At 33.8% G+C, this 24,846-nt stretch overlaps 1 protein-coding gene across 1 annotated transcript in view; it reads right to left on the reverse strand.

Annotated features, from left to right (window-relative positions):
• Positions 1-24,846, reverse strand: part of TUBGCP3 (tubulin gamma complex component 3) — a 135,541-nt gene that overhangs the window by 40,416 nt on the left and 70,279 nt on the right. Inside the window, exons 11-16 of the mRNA XM_020965160.2 lie at positions 20,216-20,382; positions 7,640-7,750; positions 6,698-6,806; positions 3,527-3,716; positions 910-1,045; positions 310-378 (exon numbers count right to left, since the gene is read on the reverse strand). Coding sequence (XP_020820819.1) covers positions 310-378; positions 910-1,045; positions 3,527-3,716; positions 6,698-6,806; positions 7,640-7,750; positions 20,216-20,382 — 782 coding nt within the window. The remainder of the gene's footprint in view (positions 1-309; positions 379-909; positions 1,046-3,526; positions 3,717-6,697; positions 6,807-7,639; positions 7,751-20,215; positions 20,383-24,846) is intronic.

The following is a 24,846-nucleotide window of genomic DNA, read 5'->3' on the forward strand; positions in this document are numbered from 1 at the left end:
AAATTGGTTGCTACAGTCTAGGAATAATGGAATAAAATGAACAATCCATTCATTAAGTACTTGCTGAAATCTACAAGAGAACAAATGATTTACTTTTTAACGTTTTTAATAATGGGGCATTTTAGCACTCATTAATAATTTAAAGAAATTGAAGTTTTGGCTTCAGTGTTCATTCAATGGGTATATCCCAGATGCCAAGTGATCACTTTAATCAGAACTTCTTAGAGTAGAAAGGCCATTTAAAAATAACAAAATATTTAGCCATCTAAGCAACTATAAATGCTACACAAATACACAAAATGATCTTACAGTTGCAATTGGTCCATCAACATGATAGTCTAGGCTGAACACATCCCATCCAGTATCACCTGGAGAAACCTAGTATAAAAAAAAAATAGTGCTAAGGATCTTATTTATTCTTCCTAAGGGGAAAACAAAGCAAAATAATGTGTAAACTGTGAAATTTGTCAACAATGTGGTAACAGTAGGCAGGTTTGTTTTGTAAATAAGTAAGCTTTGAGTCAATTTCCATTTTTTTCTATTGACAAAAAAAAAATATATATATATATATAAATATATTAATTAAAGATATGCTTCATATAATTTAAAAAACACTTCAAACAACAAAAGCAAAAAACTACTTATCTTGACTTTTATCACAAACGAACAATTAAATTTTCTTTCTGATGATTATCACGCCTCCAAAAAATCTATTCTACCACTAAACATATAAATTTGATGATAAATTATATTCAACATTTTGTAATCTGTCCCCTGCCCACCCCTCAAAATATCTTAAGTGCCAGTAAAAGTATTAAATGCAACATTCTGTCTTAACACAAAATTCATTCTGATAACTTTTTGTGTAACTGGCATATATCGTTCTAAATAGGGACAAGGTTAAAATACCTCCAGAAGCCTAACATCCAGTCGTTTAAGGATTTCAGGACTGTCAAACTGTGCATTAGTTGCCCTGACAGCAGTTTCAAGAATTCCTGTCAAGTTATGCTGATACAAAGTGGTAGCTGGACGGACAAGCTCTGGTCTGACAGATAAAAAGACACATTTAAAGAAATAATTAGGTGCTTAAAAAGTATTTTGATAACTAAACTATCACAACACAGGATAAATTTACCTGATTTTAAGATAGGATATCTCCAATTATTTCAAACATTATCACCAAAATCTACTCCCAATCCTTGGCATACCTCAAAACAAACTTAGTTTTAATTCACTTTGAGCATTCGAATATCACAACCCTCAAGAGGATATAAAGTGCTCCATTATAAGAAGTCTGCATTTTCAAATGTTTATTCATCATATATATTTCCAATTAAGTGAGATAACATTTTTACCTGTTAGAATTCATTCATTCCATAAGGATTCATTAAGCAATTATTATATGTTTGGCACAGATTTAAAAACTTAAGAATAAAGCCTTTCATCATCAATTACAAACATATCCCTTCCATTTCATAAGGCCCTGGCATATCTATATACAGACGTGCACATATGTGTGTGTGTGTGTATGTGTATACACACACACACAGATATTCATAGATATACACACAAATAGGCTTTACCATCTCTCTCTCTCTCTCTCTCTCTCTCTCTCTCTCTCTCTCTCTCTCTCTCTCACACACACACACACACACACACACACACATTCCTCTATAATAAGTTTAAGGAAGATATAAGTATCAAATTTCCTTTAAAAATATAAAACACACCTTTAGGAAGAAATTTAAATACTTTAGAATAATAAACTTATTTTATAGCTCTAGATTATACCAAATGTACCACATTCCAATTTTATATTCCAAATGATGATTTCACACACACACACACACACACACACACACACACACACACACACACACACACGGCAGCTAGGTGGCACAATGGACAGAGTGCTGGGCCTGGAGTCAAGGAGACATGAATTCAAATCTGTCTCTGTTTGTCTCAGTTTCCTCAACTGTAAAATGGCAAAATAATACCATCTAGCTCCCAGGGTTGTTTGTGAGGATCAAATGAGAAATTAATTATAAAGCACTTAGCACAATCAGTGTCTGGCATATAGTAAGTGCTATATAAAGTTAGTAATTATAATTATCATTGCTGTTATTATTTATATTACAGCAGCCTCTGTAACTACAAAGCCATTTCTTTTAAATAGTGGCTTTTAAAAGTTTTCACATATATTAACTTAAAGAGTCTGGGCATCTCATATTTCAAGTTCACGCAAAACAAATTTTATAAGAATCAAAGGCTGTTTCACCCTCTAAAGAACTTTTTTCCGCGACACAGTTCAAAAAGCATATTGACCTTATACTTCGTACCTTATAGATAGTAACTATTTTCAGAGATGTAACGGTGGTCAGTATAATCATCATCAAGTGAAAAAAAAAAAAGCAGGTAGGTTGTGTTCCTGTTTTCTTTTTTTTTTTTTTAAACCATGGCAGCTATGAGAAAGGGACTCTTTCCTTTGTATGTAAAGACGCTGCCAAATGCAGTTGGTATTACTATGCAGTTTTAGCTTACAACACTCATAATGACCAATATCCTTCACACTTAAAGCTGCCCTTAGCATAGCACCTTAATTACTGTGTAATTGAATCAAGAAGCAATTTGATATCCTGATATCTTCAAGTACAACACACACACACACACACACACACACACACACACACACACACGTGTACCCCTAAGTAATTTTCATTCCAGTTACGCTCCAGCTTGAATAACTAAGTTCCTATGAGATCTACCTCCATAATCTGGATTGTTTCTGGAACCATGAAAAATTCCTGTACTGATCCAGAGTTAGCCATAACTAGCTTCCACATTAAGAACACTACACTGGAAGTAAAGCTGCCAAGTAGAATGTCAATACATTACAAGAAGAAGTTGGTATTGTTTAACATCAAACTGTCAATGCAAACTAAAAACCAGAAACGTAGTTTTAAAAACTTACCTAAGCTTTCTTTCTGGTGCCTTTTGTGATGAACTAAAGGTAAAGTTAATTCTGTATTTATGTCACAACTCTCTATATAATTTTGTATATTGTTATCTCTGTACATGTTGCTTCCCTCAATAGAATGTAAACTTAATGGCAAGAACTGTTCCATTTTTGTCTCTTCATAACTAGTGCCTCTTTTAGTGCCTGGAACATAGTAGGTACTCCATAAATGATTGTTAGCTTGAATACTGAAATGTATTTATATGCTGAAGCAGCAAAATTAAGACTAACAGCTCACACTTCATCATCCCAAAAATTTATGTTGGCAACCATCAACAAAGATAACAAGGTGGTTTCTTTTAAATATCTTACAATTCTATTTTTACTTTTTAAATTTTATTTAAAAATACATCTTGCATAAAGGCAAATCATTGAGTTTTCCTCTTGATTACACGTAAATATTCTTATAAGCAAGCCATATGAGTTACACTAAAAGTTTTCTTTTAAAACACTAATTATTTCTATCACATGTTTAGAAGCTTAATAAATATGTATTCATATTTTTCTTACTTAAGCAAGTCCATTAAGTGCCTTATAAAATCTCCTTGACCAAGAAGTAAATATCGCCGCATAGCCTGCATGTGCTCCAATAAACTGTATTTTTTATTAAGAACATCCAATAAGTATTTGCTGGTCTCAAAATAAGCTGCATCAATTTTTCCCTGAAATGCATTTTCCAAATCTGTAAATAAGTCTGCAGCTGCAACACAAACAAAAAAAAAAGTATATACGTATATTTTATTTGCATTTTAACCAAACCAGGAAACTAAAAAAGGCATATAGATATATACGTATGTTAATATTGAACATTTCTAAAAATCCTACTCTACCAATCTGAAATGCTATTAGTACTAGACAACATGTGAAATTATAACCATTTCATCATTACCAACTAGAATCATGGGTAAATCTCAAAAAATTGAACACCCAGGTGAATTTACAGCAGACTGGTATATTTTACACAATATCTACAGCTGAAAATTTAACAGAAAAACAGATGATCAATACACAATAAGCAGAAACCAGTGGTACCTGAAATCATAGATACTGCAGTTCAAATAATGTCCCCTAAAAATAAGTATACTGATTTCATTAAAAATGCAATGCTATAAAGTACAAAGTAACATGTTACTGATCTACTAACTACTTAGAACCCAAAGACTGATGTAATAAGGTATTCTCACCTATATGTCAATCCAATGGAAATGAACCTCACAAGAACTGCATTATAAACTCCAGCTATTATAAGGCAAGTGTTACTCCCAAATTCTACCACTACAGCTTCTGCAAACTAAAAGCAAACTATATAAGAGACGTCTTTTAGGCATATACTTAAACAAACTTGGAAAAAATGGGAAAACCCAGGGTTAATTCAAAAAAAATTTTATTTGTTCTTCATACTAATAGATCCATACACATTTTATATTTTAAGCTAATCTGAATCTTTCCCTTCTTCCCCCCCCCATTTTTGAGGAATACAAATGTAAAAAAAGAAACTTTGTCTAGTTATTAAGAAAAGCTAAATTCAAAAGTCAGTGGGGAGCGGGGCTTTTTGAAAGTGACAAAAACATCCTGAATGATGTTAATCTTTAACCGTTTGGTTACATTCAATTCAACAGATATTTATTAAATTAACTACTACAAAACACTACACTAAGTGCTGGGGACACAAAGAAGATGTAAAAACATGGCCCTGCCTTCATGGAGCAAACAATTCAATAGAAAAGACAGAATTTTACATAAATAGCTATGATACAAGGCAGAAGGCAATAAGTACAAAGGAAAGGCACAGGCAAAAGGAGTAATAAAGGTTTCTTAGGAAAGGTGGCACCTAAATTTCAACAAGTGGAAATAAGTGACTGGAGGATGGAGAACAGAAAATTTCATTCAGGGTGATGGCATGAGCAAATGCAGAGAGACAGGAGAAGTCAGGCTGAGAACAGGAACCAGTAAATGATTCAGTTTAACTGGAACACTGAAAATAGCCAGAGAAATCTACTTAGCTGGAAAACAGACAGCTATTTAGCTGAGGGGAAAAAAAAGCTTGGAAAAGGCCATAAATGCCAGTATGCAGAGTTTATTTAGTAAGCAATGGATAAATATTGAAGGTTATTGAGTAGAAGAAAATAAGTTCATTAGGAAGATTATTTCCATAGGAGCATAAAGGATAAACTCAAAAGTGAAGATACAAATAACAGAAAGATCAATAAATCAATCAGCAAGTATTTATGAAGCCCTTCTTTTATGCCAGACATTATGCTAGGCAATGAAAATACAAGCACAAAAAATTAAATAACTCCTACTCAAGTTTACATTCTAATGGGGAGAGACAAGTACATACAGAAATATATGTATATACAGCACAAAATGACAAAATACAAATTAATACACAGTAATTAAATATAAGGCAGTTTAGAAAGGACACTAGCAATTGAGGGGATCAGGAAAGGCTTCATGCAGGAGTTGGTGCTTAAACTGTCTTGGAAGAAGAGAGAAAACTCTATAAGACAGGAGATAAAGGAATGGCATAAAGAAAACTTATGAAAATGTATGGAGCATGGCCACTACAAAATGCATGGAGATAAGAGATAAGAGCGTTAAGCATGAAGAACAAAGAAGGCCAACTTCGCTGGATCACAAAGTCTGGGAGGGAAAGTAATGTTTAAAGAAGCTATAAATATAAGTTAGGGCTAGGTTTGGTATGGCTTTAAGAGCTAAAGAGAGGTGCTTATATTTTATTCTAAAGGGAATAGAAAGTCATGGGACTTGATTCATCAGGGGAGTCAAAAGGGCAGATCCGTGCTCAAGGAAAATTAGTTTGGCAGCAGTGTAGGATGTACTGGAATAGTGAGAAACTTGCAAAGAGACTAACTGGGAGGCTGTTGGAATAATCTAAATAAGAGGTGATGAGAGAGATCAGATGAGTACATATATAAATATTTGTTTAAATTCATTTCCTTTTTTTAAGAGGCAAGAAAACAAGGTGTAATTGAAAGGACACTGGGGTAGGACTCAGGAATCCTAGATACTAGTGCTGGTTCTGCCACAAGTCTCAATATATGACTTTTGAATTTCCCAATCTATAAAATGATAACAATAAATTAGATTTCTTAGGTTCCTTCTAGTTAAAGATGTCACTGAGAAAGAGTGTAAAGAGAAAAAAGAAAAGAAGGTCAAGATCAGAACATGGGGGAACAGTGAGGGAATCAGACATGGATGACAACCCTGCAAAGGAGAGTGAGGAATGGTCAAACAAGCTGAAAAACTAAAAAGGAAAAAGGTCACAAAAAATCCAAGGAGGAAACAGCATCCAAAAGGAGAGACGGCCAAGCGTCAAATGCTGCTCAGTTCATGAAGGATGAGAATTTGACTTGGAAGATAAGTTAAGATTTGCTTTATTATACCATGAAAAGAAAGTTACAAATTATCCAAAATAGAATCAACTGCCATACTTTTATAAAAAATGTATAAACATAAAAATGTGTAATCATAAAATGTTATAAAAACCAGTAAAAGGAAAAAAGCAACATTGTATCCAGACTATGGTTAATGAAAAATGTCTTCATGCATACAAATACTTAGTGAACTACATGATTTTTATTTTCAAGACTTCAAAAAGCATACTCAATAGCTGAGAAATGAATAGTTAACTGAATGTTTTTAGCATCTGAATCATCATACCATCTTTTGGAGACTCTGCGGACTTTGTCACAGCTATCATCTTTGCAGTTGGTGTTTGATCATGACAAACTTGATGCAAGAAATTAATAGATTTTCCTATCAGAAGAACCTAAACAAGGGCAAAAAATCCTGTGGTTATCTTCATGGATATTATAATAATCCCCAAAATTATGCACATCCACAAATTCCAAAAATCTTAGCACAGTTTTATTAACACTTAAAACTGCATTAAGACATCATACACAAATATACAGAGATTATATATAGAGCATATACAAATATATATATATATATATAAAATACATAAAGTACAAATTTACTCATGTGAAAATCCAATACAATGCTAGTTGGTAGTTCATTTTTTTTAAACCACCCTTATGATTTCAACGGAACTCCCAGTGAGGATACTTCTCCCAATACACGTGGACTCTGAAACTTTAGAGCCTTCGAGAGTTTGCCTGGAGCATTAAAAGGTTAAGTGACAGCCCAGGCCACAATCAGAATGTTTGAGAGACAGAACTTGAACTTAAGTCTTTCTGTCTCCAAGGCCAATTATTCATTATGCTATGTTTTCTTCTTCTCATAAATATTTGTGATTTTTTTTAAAGTTAACATATCCTATAGTATCCCCCCCAAAAAAACAGCTGTTTTACAAGATATTCACAATATCATCCAACTGCTATCCAAGAAAATTAAATATCCAGATAATGTAGCTAGCGCTCTCGCGCTCACGCTCTCTCTCTCTCTCTCTCTCTCTCTCTCTCTCTCTCTCTCTCTATATATATATATATATATATATATACATATATACATATACACACACACACACACACACACACACACATATATGTAGCAATCTACTTATTTTAAAAATGTTAGTACAAAGAGCAATAAAGCATTATACTGAATCATTAAATAACACAAAAGCTCTTCTAGCCATACCTTTCTGGACTGGTCCATTGTAATAAAAGAAGGAATCATAGATTTTCTTAAAGTATACTTATCATGCCACAGCCGATCAGTTTTAACTGTAGGATCTGAAGCTACAAAAAACTGAAAGGGAAAGGGGGAAAACATCTTAAATATTAAGAAATGGTATTATTTAGAGAAAAACTGACTGTCTAGAATATATGGGGAATATCATTCTAGTTAGCTATGATTTCTAGATAGTTTAAAGTTTATCCTTTAAGTAACAATACTCTTTAGAAATGTTAAACATTTTGAATGGAAATTTTCCTAAAGCATATTACACATTTCCTCACATTCCTAAACAGCCATTTCTGCACATAACTAAGCTTTTATTTCTTTCTAGATTTGCATTATGACTTGTGATCATAAGATGATGCAGGGGCAGCTAGGTGGTGCAGTGGATAGAGCACCAGCCCTGAAGTTAAGAGGACTTGTGTTCAAATCTGGCCTCAGACCAAATACTTGGCATTTACTAGCTGTATGACCCGGGCAAGTCACTTAACCCCAACTGCCTAAAAAAAAAAAACCTAAGAAGAAAAGATGATGCAGACTAAGTGGCAGAGTGGATATAGCATCAGGCCCTGGAGTCAGGAAAATTCATCTCCCTGAGTTCAAATCTGACCTCCCACACTTATTAGCTGTGTGACTCTAGGTCTCAAACCTGTTTGCCTCAGTTTCCTCATCTGTAAAATTAGTGGGAAAAGGAAATGGCAAACAACTCCAGTACCTTAGCCAAGAAAACTTCAAATGAGGTCACAAAAAGTCAGACACAAATGAAATGACTGAATAACTGTACAGGATCATTCACAAAAGCCTGTACTTTCTTCTCCCTTGTGCTTTCACCAAGGACACCCAAAAGTTTTAAGCAGAAGATTATTTTCCTAAAGACTTTATAGGGATAAGAAAGTAAGCAGATGAGACTGTAATTCTTGATATTCTCATGGCTAGCACTCTTTGGTAATAAAATGTACAATTTTTCCATTCCTCCCCTCTTATATCTATCTTAATAACTGATCAACACCTTTACAACTGTGTCCTTTAGCCAATGGGCATTCATTAAGTATTTACTATGTGCCAGAACAGAATACAAATACAAGCAAAAGGATAGCCCCTGCCCTCAAGGACCTTACGTTATAATGGATGAAGATATCATATAAAAAAGAGGTCAAGGAGTGGTGGGATGGGGGTGATGGAAGGTACTCATGAGTAAGGACATGATGGAGAAGTCTGGATTGAAGCCTGGTGAAAAACAAGGAGATGACTAGATTGGCTACCCTCCTTAAACGGAAGTTCTGAAAGGGGCCATCAATCAGAGTGAAGAATAACAGGGGCCAAGGGAACTTCTGAAGTGTGAATTCCTGGGCTGAAGTGATGTCGTGAAATAAAGAGTTTTCTAGGGCATGACAGAGGAACCTGGATTGCAGTCCAGTGAGAAAGGAAGAGATGTCTGGTCTAGGTGCCCTCCTTAAATGGAGGGTGTCATCCTCAAAAAAAAAAAAACATTTTATGAATATTTAGCCTAGCCCGGCTTTTCCATCTTTTCCAGTCTTCATCTGCTTTTTGTCCTTCCTATTTCATCTTCAAACACTTTTGGGATAGCTTTACGTAGCCATATCTCTTATCAGGTTTTCTACAAATTGCTTTTTACTCTTTTATAAAGTTTCAGGTTATCTTTACATGAGAATAAAATCAATTTCCTTAACTCCTTAATTTTCACTCCAAAGAGAAGCTGCCCAAGAAGATGCCCTTCCAATGAGATTCAAGTCCCTTTTGTCTTCTGTTTTGGAGTAAAGTGAGATTGTAAGGATTAATAATTCAGTTCCTCCAGTACATCTACTCACTATTGGTCACAGGGCACAAGACTAACATTTAGAGTGTTAACTCTTATATTAACGTTTATAGATTATCTAAAAACACTAGGTCTGTTTTCTGACACTCTGACACTATCTCTAGAGTAGACCTGCTAGGACAAAGAGCCATTTTATATTTTTGCATCAACGGGTTGCCATGACGAAATAAGTCATTACCAAGTGGCCAACCTACTGGGTGATTCACATTCTGTAAATAGCTAGGTGGGTCCTTGGAAAGTAATCTTTTGTCAATAGTACAAGTATTATAATGACTGGGGAGCTCAATCTAAGATTCCTAACTTAAATGCTACTTCCACTACTAAAGTATATGGTAAATAAATATTTACTGAATAGAATTTGTGTCATCTATTTTCACTACTCACAGGCTTTGCTTAATTTCTAGTTATTAATTACATTCTACATGTTACTAATTCCTACCTTTTTCAGATATGGATATGTACATACTACAAAACCCACAAATAAATCTCCATTTATAATATTCTCTGTCTTATGCAATTTGACAGGGTGGATAGTTGGTACAGTGGAGAGAGGGAAGGGCCTGGAGTCAGGAAGACTTCCTGAGTTCAAATCAGGCATCAGATACTTATTAGCTGTGTGACCCTGGGCAAGTCACTTAACCCTGTTTGCCTCAGTTTCCTCATCTGTAAAATGAGATAGAGAAGGAAATGGCAAACTACTCCAGCACCTTTGCCAAGAAAACCTCAAATGGGGTCATAAAGAGTCAGAAACAACTGAAAAACAACTCAATAATAACAAGAAATTCCTTATCACTGCTGGGATCAAATGAAAACTCTTGTTTGGCATTTAAAACTCTTTACTATCTGACTCTAACTTTTATTTTCTGAATTATTATGTATTACTATTCTTTTATGTTCCACATTCCATTAAACTAGTCTACCTGCCACTTACTATATGGGAATTTGCATTTCTAATCTTCAAGCCTTTGCACAATCTGTATACTTTGCTCTCCTTCTTTACCTTTTCCCCTCAAAATCCCTAAATCTATTTAAGGTTCAAGTGCCATCTCCTACATGAAGATTTTCCTGATCACTTCAAATGTTAGCATTCCCCTACCAAATTTGTTGCTGTTATTCAGTCTTGTTTGACTCTTCACAACCCTATTTGGGATTTTCTTGGCAAAGATTCTAGAGTGATTTGCCATTTCCTTTTCCTGCTCATTTCACAGATAAGGAAACCAAGGCAAACAGGCTTAAGTGACTTGCCCAGAGCCACACAGCTAGTAAGTGTCTGAGGCCAGATTTGAATTCAGCTAGATGAGTCTTCCTGACTTTAGACCTGGCACACTCTCCACTGCACCACCTAGCTATACCCCCCTTCCAAATTATTTTGTATTTCTTTGAATATATTTACTACTTGTCTACTTTTTTTCCAAAATCATTCATTCAAAAAATGTTTACCATAGTAGCACTTAGAAAGTATCTGATAAATGCTTGTTGAATTAAAAACATCTTAATATAGTCAGAATCAAGTCTGAATTAAAGTGCCTACACTTGCTATATTTATTTCAAATATACATCTTAAAAATAGCAATCTAACTAAATCCTAAGTATACAGTACCTATCTAGTCATTCCAATACCATTTTTATTTATGATTTTTAATTTTTAATGTTCTTATTAAAAGGAAGTAAAAAGTAAGGGGTAATGTAGATTACTGAGGAATCACAGTTAGGGATAAAATTATCCACATATTAGAAATGAACATATCTAGTAGAAAAGAAGGGTTTCTTTTTTGGATATCTACCTTTAAATGAAATTTAAAATTTAAAAATTAAATTCAACTACAGAGAAATCTACATCTAAGCAAGCAATACAAAAACAGAAAAGAGTTCAGAAAGTAGGAGATTATGCTAAATCTTAAAATACCAAGGTGAGCTATATGAAATTCACCATTCTATCTGGATAGGTTTCTTTTTGCCTACTTGGTCAGCTTGTACTAAACCTGGATTGATTAGGACTAGAGTTTTCCTTTATTTGGTATTCTTATTTTTTTCATATATTACTTCTAACTTTAATAGCAGATCAACTTCAGGCTCAAGGTTATTAACTTTAACAACTGATGAAATCCAGAAGATCAATAGTGACTTATAGTGAATGACTTTCAGTTTGAGCCTCAGCAATTACATTTGTTTTTTAACCTTCTTTCAAATTTCTTTAAACTCAACTAAAAATAGCATTCCACAAAACAGTTCTTTAATCTTATTGTCTAATCATTTCAGCATTTATATTCTAATCAGCTATACGACAATGGCTTTATCTCTCTGGATTTCAGTTTCCTCATCTGTCAAGTGAGGGTATAAGGCTAAATGGTTCAAGGTCCCTTCCAACTCTGATACACATCCAACTTGCATATTTCATTAATGTATGTATGTATGTATATGTACACATACATGTGCATATATATATATTACATATAAAATATGTTTCATAATATGTGCATTGCATTTCATAAACCTATTCCTAAAATATTAAATAAAGAGAAAAATGAATCAAGAGAGAAAAATTCATCTCTTTTACCCTGTAAAACAATTAACGCAAAGAAAAATCTCAGATTTTAAAATAGGAACATCCTAAACAGAAAAGAGTCCTCGTAAATAATAAATGTTAATGATATAATAGTGCCTATACTATGCAAGCAAATTTTTCCAAATACAACATAACTTCTAGCAAAATACTGCTTACTTAGAATACGAACAGTTTATACCGAGATTATAAGTTATCACAGAATTTGAAATTGGAAATTCTTAACCTGGGCTCTGCAAACCTTAGAGAGCACCTAATCTAGTCCCCTGATTTTCCTGATGAGCATCCAATGATGACTCAAAGACATTAAGTGACTGGCCAAAGTACACAATGGGTAGTCTGGCTCCAAAGGCAGTGCTTTCTAGACCATATTACAACATTAGGTAAACCAATACATTTTAGAATTTGAAGGATGCTAGAAGACCCTGCTTGCTTCAAAACATGTCCCCACTAGCTTTTCATAATGCCATTCTCCCCTAAATAGTGTCAAATACTCCCAAATAGAGTTACTACTCCAATCAGATAAAGTCAGGTCATTTTGTCAGCCAAAAAAATCTTCCATTTGGTAAGTTATTATTGCTAGGTTGCCTACTTTAGGAATGTCTCCTACTCTTACCTTTACTCTTTTCTGAACCACTCCCCCTCCCCACACACACACACACACACACACACACACACACACACACACACACACACACACACACACACACACACACACATCTATAATCTTCCTTGCTAGAAACTTTTCCTAGCTAACTGGGTCCTCATCTGCCTATTACAACAGAGGTGAGAAATGAACAAGATACAGTTGAATAAAACCACACCCTTTCCTGAGAACATATGGCCCTCTTCCACATTATGGAATGAGCTTGCTGTAGGACTAACCTAGACCTGAATGCACCAAACTAGGAAGCAGTGTCAAGAATCTGAAATAACCCAGGTGATAGGCCCAGGGTATTTCTCACATGATCACTGTCTGCCATAGTCTCAAGATTATTTTACCCAAGGTCAAGACCAGAGGTTCTTAACCTGGGGTCTGTAAACTTTTTTTGTTTTTTTTATTTTAATAACTATATTTCAATATAATTGGTTTCCTTAATAATCCTACGTATTTTATTTTATGCATTTAAAAATGTTATTCTAAGAGGCCCACAAGTATTTTATCAAAGGGGTCCACAATACCCACCCAAAAAAAATCCTGTTTTAGACTGGTGCACATATTTATACTATCTCATTGGAGAACCAGTTGTATCCTCTCAGTTGACTGTGATCCATCCCACTATATTTCTTCTTTCCTTAATCCAATAAACTGTCATAAATTAAAAGCCTTACCTCAGGCACAATAAAATGTACACATTAACAAAAGACTATTGCTTTAGCCCCATTAGCCTAATCTAGCTCTTCTAGGAAAGTTTCTAAACATCCAAGAACAGCTATAAAGAGTTAGGATGATAATTATTTCAAAAGTCTAAGATTCAAATACATATTATCTTTAAGGTGACAAGAGAGGGACTGTCTCTTACTTTTCTAATTAGCAAGTAAATTTTCAAGATTATGGAGCTGGCATTTTAGCACAGAGAACTTGGCCCCGAGGGTTGTGGGCACTTAGTATTGGTATATGAAGGCAAAGACCAATTTCAGTTTCAGTAATATAAGAGATGATTTTGACAACAGTCCAGGGAACAGAATTCATCAGCAGTAAAATTCTGTTGACAAATTCAGTAAATTGTTTTAAATATTTTCAAAGACTGACTTACCTTACTCTCTCTGTACTCTGGGGATGACTTCATTTGATCATCCATCCAGTAGCTTACTCCCCACCTCTCACGTACATGTTATCTCCTCTACTACAACAATGCGAAAGGAGTATCTTACTTTTGTATTTGTATCATCAACTCTTAGCACTAGGCTTGACACATGGTAGTACTTAAATTTTTTTCATTCATTCATAATGTTTTCTATACCAATACCCAGGTTATTTAGTAGAATGAAGGGTACTTTCTAAAACTATCCTTCACAGTAGTTATATAAGTTCAGGTTGTGCTAATAAGGTTATGGTCTTGTGTTTGATCCTTTTATTAGCTAGTTAATGAACTGATATGCACATTTAAGACTCCACTCACAGTAGGCATTGATAATATATGCCTTAATTTTTTTTAATAAAGAAATGAACAAAGCAAATCACTTGAAGCCAAAATTCCTCATCTTTAGAGGTACTTAAGGTATTTGTCAAAACAATCATTAACACATAGTCACTGCCAAAAATTTAGACATCAGAAAGAAAAATTTTAAAGCAGACTTATTTGGTTTACATTAACTCTTCAATTTTGAATATATAACTAATGATCACTTTGAAAGACATACGGAACTGCATGAGGCTATCATTGCTTTAGTAGATTAAATTATGTTCTATAAAAATAAAAAAAACCTTTAGCCTAGCAAGAGTAATCTAAAAGGTTACTCAACCAACAAACTATATGTGTCATTGTTCTGTAGCTTGCCACTCAGCATATTAGATTAATTGCATTTACAGTATTTATCTGCTATTCATTTAAACAGAAGAGCTAGTTTTTACAGACAACACACTAATTTATCCTGGTAATTGGAGTGCAGATGGATTTTTATCAGTGTGAACAATGAGAAAATTTAATTTAAAAAAGAAAAAACCTCAGACAATTCAGTCATCTTTAGAAGTTATGAAAGCATTGCTTCATCTAAGGGCAAAGTAACATGCAATTACTCTACCTAGAAAACATCTAGTAGCAAACACAAAGAAGCATAGGTACATTTTAGATTATAATTAATCCTGTGAAAAATATAAGTTATAGAGAAAAAAATCAAGGTCAGAATATAATTGCGATATGCTTTTATTTTATTGATGCATTTTCCACTCACGGTTCTTTAATTTTCACCATTATGTCAAACACAGAAAGAACTGAGAAAAAAACATAATTGTACCATGATTTCTCATTAACTGTTGGACAAATGCCAAGGCCTCCTTACTAAAAACAGAAATAAAAAGGGTAATTTTCTTAGCAAGCAACTTAGTTTCTAAGAATCAGATCCATTAATACAGACCCTTAAAAGATCCCAACTTCAACTTGTCAATCAAATAGATGACTAATGTGAAGAGATTTCTCCAAAGGCCACACCTTGAGAAAATAAAATAGCCTTTGGATAAGAGGAATGGGTGATTGGTCACCCCTTTTTTGAGTAATAAAAGACATTTTTTACAGGGAAAATTTTGAAACTAATTCTTGGCTAGAAAAAAGTGTTGAAATAAAAACTTAAGTCTTAAATTAATTCAAAGGCAAATTCTGAAATTATGCCATTTGATTATCTCTATTTCACAGATCTTTATGCCCAAAAGAAACTGATGATGAAAATTTTATTACCTTTGTAAATAAGTACAGTTAAATATAAATCATCACTTCCAAAGTAAATAAATACAACACTGGTTTCCTTCCTTCTTTTTCCCTCCTCTTCCTCCATCTCTCTTCTCATCCCCAAAATGCCTGACTCCTTTTCAGCTTTGTCAAGAGGTTGAACAATCCTTTTTTTTTTTATGCGAGGTTGAACAATTTTGATAACTGAGTCATCTTATTTCTGTCTCATGTATATAATCATGATGACCAATAGAGATTTATAAGTTATTCTATCAACAAATAGGTATAACCATATAGGCAGCTAGATGGTGAAATGGAAAGAATGCAAGGCTTGAAATCAGGAAGTTCTGAGTTCAAATCCAACCTCAGACATTTACTGGCTGTGTGACCCTGGACAATTCTTTTAACCTCTATTTGCCAGTTTCTTCAACTGTAAAATGGGGATTAATAATAGCACCTACTTCTCAGGGTTGTTGTGAAGACCTAATGATATAATAACTGTAAAGCATTTAGCACGGTGCCTGGAACATACTGAGCACTATATAAAGATTAGCTATTACTATTAGTGGAATTTTTTCTTTATTGCTTTTCTGAGATATTTCAAGCTAAGAGAAAATTTTGGCAGAATAACTAGAAAATTTTCTCAAATAAGGGAGGGAAAGGGTCAAAAGATAATCTACATAATCAAGAAGAGATAACAGTATCAATTTCTACTATCTAAAAATATTCTGTGTTGCTAGGAGAACTAGCTAGTAAAAACTAAAGAAAATATCACGGTACAGGTTGATAGCCACATCCTCCTAGAAACTATATAAAAGCAAACAAATATATAAAACGAATGAATACAAGAACAAGGAAAAAAATACTAATTTCTATGTAAAATACATGAGGCATCATTTATAATTTCCTTTTAATAGCATGTTACCAAAGAAAAACCTACAATAGGCTAAAATTAGCGGTAATACTGTTTACTACTAATACCAAAATGGTTATTGGTAAAAGCATGGCAACTCATCAGAAGTCATCTATAATTGAAAGACATAAGCCATAACAGAGACCATAGCTGTTTGACATTGTGGGAAACAAAGATTCAAATTCCATCCCATTCCCCCCCCCCCGATAGTAACAACAACTCATATTTATGCAGCATTCATAAGGAAAATACTTTTGTGAAGTAATAGAAGTATTATTATTCTCATTTTACAGATAAGTCAACTGAGGCTCTGAGAAGTTAAGTAACTTGCCCACAGTTACATGACCAATAAGTATCTCAGGCTGGATGTGAAGACAACTCCTACTGGCATTTTAAGATTTGCAAAGAGTTTATGTTCATCATTTCAACTGATTCTCACAATAATCCTATTACATAAATGCTACAAATATCATTACCCCCTTTTTAAAGATGAGGAAACTAGGCTGAGAAAGGTTAAGGGACTTGCTCAAGATCATGCAGCTAAAGTCTGAGTTAAGGTTCAAATCTTGATCTCCTGACTCCAATTTCAACATCCTATACCATGTTGCCTCTCAAAAGGCAGAAAGAGGTATAGTCAGCTATATCAAGATATACAGTTCAAACTACCAAGTATATGTCAAGCATAATTTATATACGCTATTATTTTAAATAAGATTTTATTTTCTCTATACTATGTTTGTAGAGTGGAATGAAACAAAGAGGTTCCTAAAAAAGTATTCCATATTTATAACATACTTATCTTATTGACCCAGTATCACTAAGCCTCCACTAAAAACACTAGAAAATTTGGAAGTGTTTTCATTAAATTCATCCTATGCATACAAACACACACATACACACATACACACACACATATACACACAGAGCTCAAAGTATTTAGGAGGGGGGAAGAAAGGTCTAGATAACACAGAGATTATATGATCTATCACTAAGTAAGATCTGATTCTAGATTAAGGTTAATTTTCTAAAAATGAGATTGATAAAAAAAAATTTCAAGCTATGTTCCTCTTAAGAAAGAAAACTAGAATTTAGTAACTACATCGAAAGAAGCTAAGTTGGGGGCAGCTAGGTGGCGCAGTGGATACAGCACCAGTCCTGAAGTCAGGAGGACCTGAGTTCAAATCTGGACTCAGACACTTGACACTTACTAGCTGTGTGACCCTGGGCAAGTCACTTAACCCCAATTGCTTAAAAAAAAAAAAGAAAGAAAGAAAGAAGCTAAGTTGGCTACTTAGCCAAAAATCAGAAGCAATGTACATGTTTTCTAGTATTTTATTATTTTCGTTATAACAACATTTTCAGAATGATTATTCACCTTTTTGCTAATGAATACATATAGTCATATACTTACAAATATTTCCATATTTCAAAATAAATCAATGTCAATAAAATAGTAAATACAAGGCTCTTCATTTGTGGTCCACTAGGTCATGCTGTTTCTCAAAAAGTAACATTTAATAGGCATTCATTAAGTATACAAAATATGATAATACAGTAAGAGTATATCAACATCCTGGAGTTATACATTTAATTCTACTTCCTTCACCTCATCAGCTCTAACATTCCAGGAAGCTTATAAATGATCCATGATAAAACTAAAATTACTTAATATGGTTGTAATTTTTAAAAAGGCTACAACATTCATGTTAAACAATCAATAATTCATTTTTCAAAATAGCTACCCCATCATCCCTACAAATAAAGAACAAGTAGCAAAGCTAACTCTAACAAAGGAAATGCTTTACCAAATCCTACTACCACAAAAGTTATAACAGCTAAGAGCCAAGCAGGAAGAATTTAAGTTGGCACATCTGATGAATTAGAAAGTTTTGTTATGAGTCAGATGTAAAAACTCTAGCTCAAATTCCATTTCTTCCACTAAGACTTCTATTATTGAGCAAATAAAAGTCCAGTTCATACTTAGCTACTAAAAATGAAGGGCACCTCTCACTACATAAAACCCATAAATTTATTTTAACATTGAAATATCTGGAATCTCAACCCCTAATTGTGAGCTGTTAAACAGAATCCATTTCAAATTCATGCCATCTAATTTCCAGTCCCTCAAAGAAAAGTCATTTCCCTCAAAAAGCTTACATTCTACTGAAGAGCAATGTCATGAAAGCTAAAGGAGAAGTTATCTAGGAGGAGAGAATGACCTATACTATCTAAAGCTGGAGGGAAAGAAACATAAACATAGCTAGTAAATACAAAGGAATTTAAGGAAGAAGAAAGAACACTAACAACAATGCAGTAAGGTGGATCAGGAAAAGATTCACAGAGAAGTGACTGCCTTACCTGATAGCACTGCATGAAGACTGGGATTCTGAGAGGGAGAAATTAAATGAGAGCATATAGAAGACACTGGGCATGGTCTACTTATATTAAAGCTGGGGATAGGAGATAGAATGTCAAGTTTGGGTAATAACTACTCCAATTTGACTGGAATGAAAAGGAATAACATTAAATAAGTAAGGCATGGTAAGTCTGAGCCAGAATGTAATAAGTTTCAAAGGCTAGACTGAGGAGTTTCTGAGGAGCATAACGGTCAGACCCTATGCCTATGAAAAATGATTATTTTTTTAGCAGTATGAGAGATGGTATAGAGAGACTGGAAGCAGAGAAACCAATAAGAAGACTGAAGGATGATAAGGACCTAACATAGGGTGATGGTAATTTAAGGGGAGAAAATCAGAAATAAAATGTTGTGGAGAGAGAATCTTTAAGATTTGGAAAATGTGTTAGCTACAATAGATGAAGGAAAAGAAAGAGTTAAGGATACTATCAAGGATATAAAACTGCCATGACCTAAAGGATGATGTTGTTTTCCACAGAAATAGGAAAGTCTGAGGGAGAGGTAGGTTCAAGGAAAATAATGTTTCATTTAGGTCATGTTGAGTTTAATATGCCTAAGGAACATCCAGCATAAAGTTAGTGATACACTGGAGTTGATCAGAAAAATCAGGGATGGATATATGGATGTAGAAATCATCTGAATAAAGAAGATAACTGAACCTTCGGAGTGAGGAAATCACAAAAGGAGAAAATACAGGCCCAAGAGCTTAAGTTAGTAGAGTTGAGACTAGAACTCAAGTCTCTCAACTTCATTTCAATTGTTCTTTTCGGTAAATCTGGTTGTCTAATACTTTTATTAATTTTTAAAAATGCAATAATCCAATATTTAGTGAAAAAGGAAGGAAGGACAAGGACCCTGGTGTCCTTAATCCTAACCCCATATTCCAGTCAAAACACCCATTGCAGTACTTAAATTTCTGAAATTAGTCTCATGTTGTCATATATGAAGCATCTAAGTGGTGTTGCTTTTAGGGATGAAAAAACCAAGACTCAGAGAGTTTTAAGTAACCTGATACTCAGACAACTTCAAATATGCATCTCTGACTACAACTTTCTCAAGTCAGATATAACAGGGACTTTCAATGACCGAAGTTTCTTCAGAATCACCTGAACAGATAACCTCTGTTTACCTCAAAATTTCTGCTCAGACTTTATTTACTAAATACTTGTGTAATCTCAGGCAAATCACTTACCTCTTGTGTACTTTGATTTCTACATTTATAAAAATTAAGATAACATCTGAATCCTAATAACCTCAAAGACGTATGAATATGAGATAATAAGATAGGGAAGCATTTTGAAAAATACAAAGCCCTATAAAAATGTAAAGTGATATTAAGGAAAATGTAACAGTAAAAATTATCAAGGATCTCTAATTACCTCCCAGGTATTATATATCTAAAAACACTGTATCATTACTTACTTCGTGATATGTATCTTCCAGCTCTCCATCATATATCCAACGGTAAAGAAAATTCAAAACAGGATGTGACACCAAACTGAGAATGTGTTGTACTAGGGATCTCATATATGGATCTCCTGTTTTAGTATAGGCATGGACTGCTGAAGCTAGTTCACCACCTTTCCTTCCTGGGGGAAAAAAACATTAATTTTTAGAGCTCAATACTGACCAATTTTAACATATGTGGTAGAAAGTATGACTAAGACTGACCAAAGAGAGAGAAAGATCACTTAACAGTTTTAATTCTAGTAACAACTATGTTACTCAAGTCTCTTTAATTTTCAAAACTATGATTTTTCAATACTGCTTCAGCTATTTTTAGATGAAAAGTTATAATACCTTGAATTATTCACAAATAGTAAATTATTCCTAAAGAGACTAATCATGATTACATTTGAGCACAAGATAAAGCTCAAATCTTTTAAAATATAGACTCAACAAAAGTAAAGTTAACAAATATTTAAATGAAGATATTCAAGATGGCATTAAGATTCTTTTTCCTCAGCACAGGAAGCAATGCAAACAATTTTTTTGCCCATGCTGATGGTATGAAAAGAACTTTAAGTTTTCATGAGAGTGCTCTTTAAGGATAACTCAAATCAATAATAATTAAAATTAGTTACTACTTTTTATAAATCACCGATGTGAACATTTTAAGTTTGCTTAATACCTTAGAGACATTAAGAATTTGACACGTAATTGTACCAAACTTTTAAACTGTTTTAATTTCCATTTAAAATACAAACAAAAATCAAAGATTTGTAGACTTTCTTAAAGTATGATACATTATCATAACACCTCTATTTTTTGATTGCTTCTAACTCAGGTCACTACATTCCCCAATAGTTTGATTTTTCAAGATAAAAACATCAAATTCACAGTCTTTTCTTTTTCCCAGATGAAGAAAAACATAATAAATCTATAAACTTTAACATTCACTTAAAGTGGAATTTCCAAGTGTTTGGGGTTGATCAGAAGAAAAAAGGCTATTTTTGAGCTAGTACTGGACTCCACAGAAAAAATGGTAAAATGTACCACAGTCACCTCTAAATACGTCTTGTTTTTTCCTGTTTCCCCATTTCCTGTTCACAGAAAGGAGTTAACCTCTTAACATACATCTCTTGAGCTGAACTGAAATCAAAATGATGGAAAAAGGGAAATACCTCTCAAAGGACTAATTTTCATTTTGGATATCTGTTAAGTATATGTATATAAGTGTGTGTGTGTGTGTGTAAGTATATTTCTACATAAAAACTACCCTGATATTTCTAACTAAAACTTCATACGTACAAATCACAGTGTTAGTCACAAAGCAACTACAGGGGAAAAAACACTTGATTTAGCAAGAAAAAAAAAGTTTTCATTAACATTAAAAGTTGTAGGCTTTTTTTTTAATTGTGAAACTTGACTCCTGTTTCAGCAGAATCTTTTGTTTTGCTAAGGATTTCTTTTTGTCATGTTGGTAAGTAGGTTTTCCTGTTGCTTTAAAAACATTTCCAACTCCATATAGTCAAATCTACTAATTTTCATTCATTCACTCTTTCAATAGGCATTTACTAATAACCAAGCACTAGCCTGGACAACACTGCAGTAAGGAATAAAAAAAAAATGCAAAAGGAGAACATAAAACTTGCCTTTCAGAATTTACAATTCAGTTAAGAAAAAAAAAAAACAGGGGCAGCTAGGTGGCGCAGTGGATAGAGCACCAGCCCTAAAGTCAGGAGGACCTGAGTTCAAATCTGGCCTCAGACCAAACACTTGACACTTACTAGCTGTGTGACCCTGGGCAAGTCACTTAACCTCAATAGCCTAAAACAACAACAACCACCACCAAACAATTTTTAAAACAGTTCTAGAACAACAGATAAGCTGTACAAAATACTATGTGGCAAAGTCTAAGAAGGCCTAAGGCCTAAGAAATTCCAAATAAAGGAAAATATATTTTGAGGTAATTAGAAGTTTTCATGAGGTTACAGGATCATAGACACAGAGTTAAAAAGAAGCCATCTAGCTCAATGTCTTCATTTTACAAATGATATAACTGAAACGAAATGAAAATAAATGTCTGCTCAAAAGTCATAAAGTAGTAAGCATCAGAGGCTGGATCTGAATCTGTAATCTCCTATTTCAGAGCCAGTGCTCTTGAGCTGTGTCTTAGGTAATGCTAGATCATGGAAGAAGGCATTCCAGGCAGGGGAAAAAAGTAGCAGAGATTATGCCCAGGGACATTTTATGGTGAAGAGAAGCTAAGGATTCTAAGAAAATGGGCTTGATCTCAGCATGGTGGCACATATGTGGTTCCAGTAAGCAGGGAGGTTAAGTCTGGTATATTTCTTGAGTTCAGGAGTTCTGAGCTGGTGGGCTATGCTAATTGGGTGGCCACATTAAGGCCATTAATTTTTATTAATTGATGAGCTCCTAGGAACAAGGGACCACCAGATTTACCTGAGGAGGGGGCAAAACAACCCAGGTCAGAAACAAAACAGGTCAAAGTTCCTGTGCCAATATGAGTGGAATAACACCTGCGATTAGTCATTTCACTTCCAGCCTAGGCAAGATGGGGAAAAGGAAGGAAGGAAGGAGTTAAGGAGGGTAAGAAAAAGGAAGGAAGGGAGGGAGGGAAGGAGAAAGGAAGGAATCTGTTATAGGTATTTAAGAGTACCTCACATTTATACAGTATTTAAGAGTTCTCAAAGTACTTTAAAATATCTCACTTAAAAATAGAAGAATTAAATATTCAACATATAGTAAAATCTTCAGAGAATGAGATGTTCTGATAAAGAAAAATTTAGGATTAAACTATACCACAGTTATGAAAACACACTGTAGTCAGGAAAAGCAACACTCAAAATGTCTACTAAATGAAGATATTATATAGTTAATGTATGCTTTTCAAGTCAAAAAGATATTTTTCAAATGAAAAATAAGGAATATTTATATTTGTAACTTGAGATAGGACTTTTTAGCACTGTAATAGATCCTAATAACATTCACTCTTTTGTTTATTCTAGGAGTTATATTTTAAGTCACACAATCAGTAAATATTACCCTATTCCTCACAGAAATTTCATAAATACCAAATTTAGTAACAAAAAAGTTAATGAGGCAACATTTCCTCTAATTATTTCTGATGAGTTCAATTATATTTCTTTAAAAACATAATAATTTTTTTGCTATTAATTTGCTTATTAATTCTCTTAGATTAGAGTATGGACAAGGGATTAGTAAGGGGAAAGAAATAAAAGTTTGTGTTAACTTGCTCACTTTCCTACTAAAATAGAAATTAGACTCAAATATACTAGATACTTGAAGGTATTAAAATATAAAACTACAAAGGTTCCTTTCAGGTATAATCAATAAACAAATATATATTAAACATCCATGTGCCAGGCACTGTGCTAAATGTTCAGGATATAGACAAAATAAAAGTCCTTGTTTTCAAATAGTTTACATTCTAGTTTCATTAACTGAAGTTTACTGCAACTACTTCAATAAACTGTTGAAAAATATGATTCAAGATAAATAAAAAGGTCAAAATGTTTATACACTATTCAAAAGATATATCTAAACATCATAAATGTTTGAAGACTGGGTTTCCCCTCTGTCCCACCCAGGCTTTAAATACAAGGCCTATTCATGAGTTGCATCACACTACTAATGGGAACAGAAGTTTTATCAGATTCTTAACTGGGCTAGCTCAGTGATCAACAAAGAAGAAAAAGAATAAAGATAAAAAAAATGATACTAAGTGCAGCCACTTCAACCTAACTTGGTTAAACAAGCAGACAAATAGGAAAAACGGAAAATGAACAAAATGGAGACTTACTCTAACTTTCATTATTTCTTGCAGACATTTAACTGAAGTGAAATGGCCACCACAATATGGAGGCTGAAAAAGCTCAGAAATCCACCAAAGTGCACACCCAAGAAGAAACACAGGCAACCAACGGCAACACTTATTTAGAGTACAAATGTATCCACAAAACATTACAGAAGATGATCATGACATCCTCCACCATTAAGAAGCATCACCTCATAAAAAAGCAAAACAGAACTAATGAAAAAAGAATATAAGTGATTTCCTTAAAGAAAATGAGTGAGCCAAAGACATGATTTCAGAGGAGATTCCCTAAAGACTATATCGTTGAAAGTCACACAACTAACTATAATGTGACTACACTACAGGGCAATGAAAGGTGTTCTACACAAAGTCCAAGTAAAAGGATTTCCTATTGATAGTGAGATTCTCCAAATATTCCTCTTCAAAGATGACATAACAACTGCATCAAGCCCTAGATCTTTACAGACCTATCATGAAATCAATAATAATGAAAGAGACTAATATTTTCCACCCATGCTGGAAAAACAAAGCAGATGAAAAATGTCTAAGACTATGAAGTGAAACCGCACACTAGTCTATCAACATGAAAATCTTAGACAGGCACTGCAGGTGGATAACAAGGATCTAGGTCCTGAACTGAATAGGAAAAAGAGATCAGGTTGGAGAGCACTTAGGAAATGGCACAGTACTTTCAACGATCCCAAAATGCTCATTATCACAAATCTGTTAAATACCAATATTCTCTTGAAAC

Source organism: Phascolarctos cinereus, unplaced genomic scaffold, assembly GCF_003287225.1.
Source record: "Phascolarctos cinereus isolate Bilbo 61053 unplaced genomic scaffold, phaCin_HiC Scaffold_7;HRSCAF=346, whole genome shotgun sequence".
NCBI lineage: Eukaryota > Metazoa > Chordata > Mammalia > Diprotodontia > Phascolarctidae > Phascolarctos > Phascolarctos cinereus.